Source organism: Lithobates pipiens, unplaced genomic scaffold (assembly GCF_037356315.1).
Source record: "Lithobates pipiens isolate NorthernLeopardFrog02 unplaced genomic scaffold, aLitPip1_a1.2 Scaffold_19, whole genome shotgun sequence".
NCBI lineage: Eukaryota > Metazoa > Chordata > Amphibia > Anura > Ranidae > Lithobates > Lithobates pipiens.
Genome location: NW_027507764.1, coordinates 436,124,641 through 436,135,523, shown reverse-complemented (window position 1 = coordinate 436,135,523; position 10,883 = coordinate 436,124,641). Strand labels below are relative to the sequence as shown.

Genomic DNA, 10,883 nt, shown 5'->3' with positions numbered 1-10,883 from the left:
TTAGTAAATAGATAGGAAGGTGTATTTACTTGTTTTAAAGGTTTTTTTCAGTTGTTTCCTTGTTTCTAGGCCTAAATGATGCCTACATCTCAGGAGTCTTCGTAGGCACCTTTTCTTTCATCTGGAGGAGGGAGGGGGGGGCCTTTCTCAGCTACTCAGCACACTCTCCTGTTGGAACGCCTGAGCTAAAGCCAGATGGATACCAGTAAGTAAATGCTACAAGAATCATCTGCCCTTACTCAAGATTCCTTTGAACAGTTTGCTTTGAATATTAAAAATATTAAAAAATTAGTTAAAAATAATGAGCTAGGGGTGAATGTTTTTATGCTGACATTTCATACATTTCTTTTTTGTTTTAAAAGATCATAATACTGAGAAAGTGATAAGTAAAAGCTTGCCGTGAACCTTGATACCTACTTAACTTACATGCCCTGCATCTGTTATCCAGTTATACTATTAATATGCTGATGAGGTGTCGATGGGGTCCTCTTGAATTTGACATAGATGACTAGGGTTGGTTGACCTGTCTATACAAATGCCAAAGCTAATATCCTATGAACTATTCTCTTGGTGTGTGTGTGTGTGTGTGTGTGTATATATGTATGTATGTGTGTGTATATGTATGTATGTATGTGTATGTGTGTGTGTGTGTGTGTGTATATGTGTGTGTGTGTGTGTATATGTGTGTGTGTGTGTGTGTATATATATATATATATATATATATATATATATTCTTTATGTTGACTGACTCACTACCTCTGCTGGAAGTCTATTCCCAGCATCAACTACACTTTCAGTAAAATAATACTTTATAAGGTTAGTTATGAACTTTCTTCCCACTAGTTTGAAGTCAGGTTCTCGTGTTCTTGATCTTGGTTTCATATTTTTAAATACTGCCCTCCAGAACCATATTCACCCCCTTGATATATTTAAAGCAGTTGTAAACAATATATTTTTAAAATGATAGACATGTTGTACTTGGTATTGCACAGAGCGGTTCTGAACCTCCTCTTCTTGGATCCCCCCGCTCTCGGCTTCTCTTCTTCTCTGTGACTACCATAAAAAGTTGCCTCCTATGGGGTGAACCTATGGGCTCGCTGGCCCTGCCCCCTGCTCTCTCCTCACAGAGGTTGATTGACAGCAGTGGGAGCCAATGGTTCCCGCTGTTGCCTCTGTGTCCTTCGAAGAGAGAGAAGAGATAGCACTGCTGCAGATAAGCACATTGCTGGATCAAAATAGAACTCAGGTAAGTATTGGGGTGGGGGGGGGGGGGTTTAAAACAACAGCTGGTACATTTTTTAGCTTAATGAAGGGAATGCATTAAGGTAGTGCATCAAGGTAAAAAATGAAAAACAAAATGCATTGCCTTTACTGCTTCAATCACATCTCCCCTTTCCCTTCTTTCCCCCAGACTGTACATGTTACTCACTTAAGGACCGAGCCTCTTTCTGAGATTTGTTGTTTACAAGTTAAAAAGAGGTTGTTTTGCTCGAAAATTACTTAGAACCCCCAAACACCCTAGAGAATAAAATGGTGTGTTTTTGGAAAAAGTACACTTTTTTGAATTAAAACATAAGACAACAGTAAAGTTAACCCAATTTTTTTATATTGTGAAAGATAATGTTACGCCGAGTAAATTTTATATTCAACATGTCACGCTTCAAAATTGCGCCCGCTTGTGGGATGGCGACAAACGTTTACCCTTAAAAATCTCCATAGGTGATGTTGAAAAAATTCTACAGGTTGCATAATTTAAGTTACAGAGGAGGTTTAGGTCTAGAATTATTGCTCTAGCTCTAACGATCGTGGCAATACCTCACATGTGTGGTTTTAACACCGTTTTCATATGCAAGCTCATCGGGACGGGGCGGTTAAAGTGGATAAAGAGGAACTTCACCAAAAAAGGGAAGTTCTGCTTTTTCTCTTCCCCCTACATGTTTTTTTTTTTATTTCTGGCAGATACTCACTTCCACTTCAGCTTGACTTGGCAGGAAAGCAGAGCACAGGTTTAACCCCCCCCCCCCCCCCAGCAACATCCCGGGATAAGTCAGATGGCTCAGGAGGCTGCAGGATCGTTCAGAAAGCACAATGTGACTTGCACATGCGTAGTGGGGAGCTGGCTGTGAAGCTGCAGGAAGTCACAGCCAGCTTCTCAAATCCAAGATCATGGTGCTAGGGACCTGAAGACTGACAAAGAACCTGGCTGTGTTAGGACAGTGCTGGATTTCTTGACTAGTGAGTGCATGTTTATTAAAAGTCAGCAGCTATAGTATGTGTAGCTGCTTACGTTTAAGGGTTTTTTCAGACCAAAGTTTATCTTTGAAGTGGATGTTCACCCTCTTGAGAAAGCTCCCTTCTCTCCACCCCTCCTCTCATCCTGTACACTAATGGCTCTTTTTTTTGTTTATTTCCCCCCTTTTTTTAAAGAAAAGTGTCCAGCCCCGCCACCCCATACACGTCACTTGCCTATGCAAATGATATGCACAGTGCTTGCTGTGCCTACTGGGATATGCACGTCACATATTCCAGGAGGCATAGTATTTCATTCATATTGGGAGGCCCTACCACTGAAACCGGAACAGCCGGCGTCACAGAATCAAATGGTGGCAAAAGACGAGAGGGTCTCAGTGGGACAATGATGGATGCTCTGAGTGAGTGAATGTCTGAAATGTGTGTGTGTGTGTGTGTGTGTGTGGAGGGGGGGGGGGGGGGCGTTGTCATGGTATCTGAAATCTCCTGATATACTGATATGTTTTTGAAAGCGGAATCTGTGGGGGCAAGTCTAGCAGCGCAGAGAGCCAGGTAAATAAAACTGCTGCCCCCAGCCCCCCTAGACCAGTCTACAAACTTTCTAAACAAATGGCCAGTTTACTGTCATTCAGACTTTAGGGGAGCTGTACTTTCACCAGTGGAAGAAGAAATTGTCTTGTTGTCAATTGAGGTAAACAGTGCCCCATCATTGGTATTAGTGGAAGAAATAGTATTCCATTGTTGGTATCAATGGGAGCAATAATGTCCCATCACTGATATCAGTGGAAGGAATAGTGTTCCCTCATTGGTATCAGTGGGATTAACAGTGCTCCATCATTGGTATCAGTGGGAGGAACAGTGCCCCATCATTGGTATCCATAGAGGAATAGTGTCCCATCATTGTTATCAGAGGAAAAAAACTGTGCCCCATCATTGGTATCAATGAAAAGAATAGTGTCCCAGGACTGATGTCAGTGGAAAGAATAGTACCCCATCATTGGTATCAATGGGAGGAATAGCGCTCATCATTGGTATCAATGGGAGAAATAGTGTCGTATCAGTGGAAATAATAGTGCCCCATCACTGGTTTAATTGGGAAGAATAGTGTCCTATCATTGGTATTAGTGGAAGGAATAGGGTCCCATAAATGGCATCAGTGGAAATAATAGTGCCCCATCATTGGTGTCAGTGGGAATAATAGTGCCCCCTCATTGGTATCAGTGTAAGGTAAAGTGTCCCATCCTTAGTGTCAGTGGAAGGAATAGTGTCTCATCATTGGTTTCATTGGGAGGAATAGTGCCCTATCATTGGTGTCACTGGAAATAATAGTGCCCCATCATTGGTGTCACTGGAAATAATAGTGCCCCATGATTGGTATCAATGGGAGGAATAGTGTCCCAATATTGGAAGTCAGTGGGAGGAATAGTGCCCCATCATTGGTGTCACTGCAAATAATAGTGCCCCATAATTGGTATCAATGGGAGGAATTGTATTCTAATATTGGAAGTCAGTGGGAGGAATAGTGTCCCATCATTGATATCAATGGGAGGACTAGTGTCCTATCATTGGTATCCCATCATTATCAGTGGAAGACATAGTGTCCGATCAATGGAAGGAATAGTGTCCCATCATTGAAAACCAGTGGAAGGAATAGTGTCCTATCATTGGTATCAGTGGAAGGAATAGTGTCCCATCATTGGTATCAATGGAAGGAATTTTGTCCCATCGTTGGTATCAGTGGGAGCAATATAAATGGATGGAATAGTGTCCCATCATTGGTGTAACTGGAAATAATAGTGCACCATCATTGGTTTCATTGGGAGAAACAGTGCCCCCATCATTGGTGTAACTGGAAATAATAGTGCACTATCATTGGTATCAATGGGAGGAATAGTATCCCATCAATGATATCAGTGGAAGGAATAGTGTCCCATCATTGGTATCAATGGGAGGAATAGTACCCCATTATTGGCATCACTGGAAACAATAGTGCCCCATAATTGGTATCAATTGGAGGAATAGTGTCCCATCATTAGTATCAGTGGAGGGAATAGTGCCCCATTGTTGGTATCAATGGGAGGAATAGTGCCAAATCATTGGCGTCACTGGAAATAATAGTGCCCCATAATTGGTATCAATGGGAGGAATAGTGTTCCATTATTTTTATCAGTGGAAGGATTAGTGTTCCGTCATTGGTATCTATGGGAGGAATAGTGTCCCATCATTGGAAACCAGTGGAAGGAATAGTGTCCCATCATTGGTGTCAGTGGAAGGAATAGTGTCCCATAATTGGTATTAGTGGAAATAAGAGTGCCCCTTCATTGCTGTCACTGTAAATAATGGTGCCCCATCATTCATATTAGTGGAAGAAATAGTGTCCCATCATTGGTATGAATAGGCGGAATAGTGCCCCATCTTTGGTATCAGTGAAAGAAATAGTGTCCCATCTTGGTATCAATGGGAGGAAGAGTGTCCCATCATTGGTATCAGTAGAAGAAATAGTGTCCCATCATTGGTATTAATGGGAGGAATAGTGCCCCATTGATATCAATGGATCGAATAGTGTCCCATCACTGGTATCAATGTGAGGAATAGCTTTCCATCATTGGTATCAGTGGAAGAAAAAAGGTCCATCACTGGTATCAATAGGAAGAATAGTGTCCCATCATTGGTATCAGTGGGAGGAATAGTGTCCCATCATTGGTACCAGCAGGAGGAATACTGCCCCATCATTAGTAGCAATGGGTGGAATAGTGCCCCATCATTGGTATCAATGGGAGCAATAGTGTCCTATCATTGGTATCAATGGGAGGAATAGTGTCCCATCATTGGTATCAGTGGAAGGAACAGGGCCCCATCATTGGTATCAATGGGAGGAATAGTGTACCATCATTGACATCAGTGGAAATAATAGTTTCCCATCATCGGCATCAGTGGAAATAATAGTCTCCCATCATTGGTATCAATAGGAAGATCAGTGTCCCATAATTGGAAACCATTGGAAGGAATAGTGTCCCATCATTGGCATCAGTGGAAGGAATAGTGTCCCATTATTGGTATCAGTGGAAATAATAGTGCCCCATCATTGGTGTCACTGTACTGCCCCATCATTGGTATCAGTGGAAGAAATTGTGTCCCATCATTGGTATGAATAGAAGGAATAGTGTCCCATCATTGTTATGAATGGGAGGAATAGTGTCTCATCATTGGTATCAGAAGGATGAATAGTGTTCCATCATTGGTATCAGTGGAAGAAATAGTGCCCCTTCATTGGTATCAATGGGATGAATAGTGCCCCATCATTGGTAAAAGTGGGAGGAATAGTGTCCAATCATTGGTATCAATGAGACAAAAATGGTCCCAATCTTTGGTATTAGTGGAAGAAATAGTGTCCCATTATTGGTATCAATGGGAAGAAATAGTGTTCCATCATTGGTATCAATGGGAGGAATAGTGTCCTATAATTGGAAACCAGTGGAAGGAACAGTGTCCCATCATTGGTATCAGTGGGAGGAATAGTGTCCCATCATTGGTATCAATGTGAGAAATAGTGTCCCATCATTGGTAGCAGTGGAAATAATGATGCCCCATCATTGGTTTCTTTGGAAAGAATAGTGTCCCATCATTGGTACCAGCAGGAGGAATAGTGCCCCATCATTAATAGTAATGGGAGGAATAGTGTGCCATCATTGGTATCAGTGGAAGAAATGGTGTCCCATCATTGTTATCAATGGGAGCGATAGTGTCCACATGTTGGTATCAGTGAGAGGAATAGTGTCCCATCATTGGCATCATCGGGAGGAATAGTGTCCCATTATTGGTATCAAAGGGGGGAATAGTGCCTCATCCTTGGTATCAGTGGGAGGAAAAGTGCACCATCATTGGTATCAATGGGAGGAATAATGTCCCATCATTGGTATCAATGGAAGGAATAATGTCCCATCATTGGAATCAATAGGAGGAATAGTGTCCCATCATTGGTATCAGTGGAAGAAATAGTGCCCCATCATTGGTATCAATGCAAGGAATAGTGTCTCATCATCCGTATCAGCAAGAGGAATAGTGTCCCATCATTGGTATCAATGAGAGGAATAGGATCCCAATCTTTGGTATTAGTGGAAGAAATAGTGTCCCATCATTGCTATAAATGGGAGGAATAGTGCCCCATCATTGGTATCAGTGGCAGGAATTGTGTCACACTGTTGGTATCAGTGGGAGGAATAGTGCCCATTTGCTGGTATCAATGCGAGGAATAGCTTCCAGTCATTGGTATCAGTTGAAGAAATAGTGTCCCAATATTGGTATCCATTGGAGGAATAGTGCCCCATCGTTGTTATCAATGGGAGGAATAGTGTGCTGTCATTTTTATCAATGGGAGAACTAGTGCCCCATCATTGGTATCAATGGGAGGAATAGTGTAACATCATTGGCATCAGTGGAAATAATAGTGTCCCATCATTGGTATCAATGGGAGAAATATTATCCCATCATTGTTATCAATGGGAGGAATAGTGTCCCATAATTGGAAACCAGTGGAAGGAATAGTGTCCCATCATTGGTATCAATGGGAGGAATAGGGCCCCAATCTTTGGTATCAGTGGAAGAAATAGTGCCCCATCATTGGTATCAATGGAAGGAATTGTGTCCCATTGTTGGCATCAGTGGGAGGAATAGTGCACCATCACTGGTACCAATGTGAGGAATAGCTTCCCATCATTGGTATCAGTGGAAGAAATAGTGTCCTATAATTGGTATCAATAGGAGAAATAGCGCCCCATCATTGGTATCAGCGGAAGGAATAGTGTCCCATCATTGGTGTCACTGGAAATAATAGTGCCCCATATTTGGTGTCAGTGAGAGGACTAATATCCCAGTGTTACTGAAAGTGTGGGAAATATGCCCTATGACCCCTTTCACACTGGCACTGCTCTGTGATAGCAGTAAAGTGCTGCTAGTGTTAGTGGTGCTTTACTGTCATTTTAGCAGGACTTTTCAGCTGGGATTAAAAGTGCCCCCTAGCGGCTGAAGAAAGGAATAAATGCACCTGAAACGCACCGCTGCCGAAGTGCTTTGCAGACGATTCAGCAGCGGTACCCATCAATTTCAATGGGCAGGAGCGGAGGAGGAGTGGTGTATACAGCGCTCCAAAGATGCTGCTTGCAGCACTTTTTCTAACGTCCCGGAAGCTCAGTGCTCCAGTGTGAAAGCACTCGGTGACTTTTTCAGGTGTTTTTCAAGCGCTAATTTTAGCCTTTTAGTGCCAGAAAAATGCTTCAGTGTGAAAGAGGTCTAAGAGCCAGATAAATGCAAGCAAAGGGCCACAGTTTGGGGACTACTGCTATAGACCTACATGGGCAGTGAACACTTACACTGCCCCACTACAAGGAGGGGCTCTTGGGTTTGAAGGCCCTTGTGTGGGTGCTGATGCTCGGTGAAGGGAGCCTCCTGTGTATGGGACATGCCGGGGAATGATGTATAATACCGACTAATAGCAGCGCTCTCCCCTCTGCCTGCATCGTTCCCTGTGTCCAGCAGGTGGCAGGCGTCCCCCTGCAAAGCGACGAGCAGCCATTTAAAGAACGGCAGAAGTGTGAGCTGTCAGTCCCGGGCCGGCTCCAGCCGTCGCTACAGCGCTCAGTAGACAGGGGGGACCGAGCCACAGAGACGTCTGCACTGATCCTGGGAGCAGGTTACCGGCGGGGCTCTGATCGCTATAACCGGACCCGGGAGAGGGAGAGCAGCGGTATCTGGATCGGGCTGTACGGTGGAGCGGTGTGCCCCAGCGATCAGGAGGGGGGAGTCTCATCATCCCACCATCCGAGCCGGGAACAATAGTGCCGCCGGAGGAGGAGAGGAGCCCGGGACCGTCATCTCCCAGCGGGGAGCTCTTCAGCACCGGCGATGCCCGGGACAAGTTGATGGTCTTGGGGGTAGAATAGCAAGTTTCCCCCAGCCCCCCATAGGAGCCCGGCTATGATCCTTCTCCCAGCTCTGTAGCCGCCTCTCCAGCCCCCGGGACAGCCCAGCCCGCCCAGCCGGAGCCCAGGCACGTAGAAGGACAACAAAACCATCGGAGACTCCCCCCATCCCTGAGATCCCCCCCATCCCTGAGATCCCCCCCATCCCTGAGATCCCCCCATCCTCATCCCTGAGCCCCCCCCCCCACCCCCTCCCTCCCCGGGACCCCTCCGCCCGCCCGCCCTGCATGAGCTGACAGGTGCACCGGGACCATGGACAGCGACCGGGACATGTACCGCCACTTCCAGGACTGGTGTCTCAGGACTTATGGGGACTCCGGCAAGACCAAGACGGTGACCCGCAAGAAATACGAGCGGATCGTCCAGCTGCTCAATGGCTCCGAGTCCAGCTCCACCGACAACGCAAAATTCAAATTCTGGGTCAAGTCCAAGGGCTTCCAGCTGGGCCAGACGGGGGACCTCCTCCCCGGGGACAAGCAGGTGCTCTACGTCCCGGTGAAGAGCTCGGTGAGTACCGGGGGTGGTGTACTGCACCTCTCCCCCATCCCTTCCTTTGTTCCCCCCTCTCTCTGCCCTCTACCATCCCTGCCCATTGTCATCCACACACAGGGCCATGGCACCACCAGATGACATGACCTGATGATGGGCATTGTGGGCGCCCCGGCTCCGCACTTCCATATACTTCTACAGGGGGGAGGGGGGGCATCACTCTCATGTCGGATGGGGCCCCCAGTGATGATGTACAGTGGATGGGGCTCTGTGTGTGATGAGGAGGAGGAGGAGGAGGAGGCTGCTGCCAGGCAGATCAGGGAAAGAGTCAGACGGCCTGCCGAGCAGCACACAGGACAAAGATCCGCTCAGCCAGCAACCTCACAGGAGCCACAAGTAGGAGGAGAGGAGGGCCCCTTCCATTCCACTACTAGGGCTGCCATGGCAACATGGACATACACTTACCTCTCCTCTCCTACAACACTCTTCTCACATGTTTCCACAGGCAAGCCATCCATCCTGTCTATTGGCAACATGCGAGTAAGAGCAAGAGAACCATACTACCCACTACTACTCATGTATGTGTATATATCACACATCACACAGGATACAAGGAAGAGCAAGGGAAACATACTACTAAATATTTATATATATCTCACACATCACAAACACACAGGATACACCAAGGAAACGCATACTATAGTGTAATATATATATATATATATATATATATATATATATATATATATATATTCTGCTGTCATTTGCTGTATATACATTTTAACATTTGTAGAAATGTTGATACATCATTCTGCTCCCTCCTGAGAGAAGTGTATGTGATACCAAACTTGTGACTCATAATGAATGGCCCCAAGAGCTTACAATCTACTTTTTGTCAATGATCATATATCATCATTCTGCATGGGGCAATCTTATCTGTTGGCAACATTTAAGTAAGAGCAAATCCAACAGATACTACAGTGTGTGTGTGTATATATGTGTGTATGTATGTATGTATATATATATATATATAATTCTTTTTTTTTTTTTTTGCACGTATGTTAGTGAGGTGCACCCATAGAAGAATCTACAATCTGCTATAATTTAACTTATATGTTAACTTTGGGTATTAAAAAAGAATATTGATGCATTATTCTGCTCTAACTTCCTGAGAGAAGTGTATGACATACTAAAAAACGTGACTCATAATGAATGATCCCAGGAGCTTGCAATCTATGCTTCACCAAATGCATATTCCAATGGGCATCACTTACACAATCAATAGAAGAACAATCTGCTGTAATTTGCCCTTATATCTTGATTACTGAAAAAAAACATTGATACATTGTTTTGCCTTAAATATCTTTTGGAGAGAGGTGTATATGATCCCAAAAAGGTGAATGACCCCAAGAGCTTACAATCTACTTTATATCGTTCACCAATCCATATATCATCATTTCGCATGGGGCAATGGGTGTATCTTATCTGTTGGCAGCATTTAAGTAAGAGCAAGTCAAACAGATACTAAGTTCCCTACCTGCTTGGAGTTTGCATGTTCTCCCTGTGCCTGCGTGGGTTTCCTCTGGGTACTCCGGTTTCCTCCCACACTCCAAAGACATGCTGGTAGGTTAATTGGATCCTGTCTAAATTGTCCTTAGTATGTATGAATGTGAGTTAGGGACCTTAGATTGTAAGCTCCTTGAGGGTAGGGACTGATTTACAATGTATATTTGTAAAGCGCTGCGTAAATTGATGGCGCTATATAAGTAACATAAATAAAATAAATAAATATGTTTTGTGTATATATATATATATATATATATATATATAACATTTATTTATTAAATTTTTAGTGACACACAACCATGGGAGAATCAACCATCTGCTACAATTTGACTTGTATGTTAACACTGAATATTAAAAATATAAAAAACTTTGATGCATTATTCTGCTCTGACTTCCTGAGAGATGTGTATGTGATACCAAAAAGGTGACTCACAAGGAATGATCCCAGGAGCTTACAATCTATGCTTCCCCAAATGCATGTTCCAATGGGCATCACAAACACAATCAATAGAAGAACAATCTGCTATAATTTGTCATTATATTTTGATCTTGATTACTGAAAAAATATTGATACATGATTTTGCCTTAAATAACTTTTGG

General features: G+C 44.0%; 1 protein-coding gene across 2 annotated transcripts in view; it reads left to right on the top strand.

Annotated features, from left to right (window-relative positions):
- Positions 1–8,412: 8,412 nt before the first annotated feature.
- NOL4 (nucleolar protein 4) overlaps positions 8,413–10,883 on the top strand; it is a 389,605-nt gene continuing 387,134 nt past the window's right edge. For both annotated transcript variants that reach the window (XM_077492631.1, XM_077492630.1), the window contains exon 1: positions 8,413–8,735. In XM_077492631.1, the coding sequence (XP_077348757.1) occupies positions 8,481–8,735 (255 nt within the window). In that variant the 5' untranslated portion in view covers positions 8,413–8,480. The remainder of the gene's footprint in view (positions 8,736–10,883) is intronic.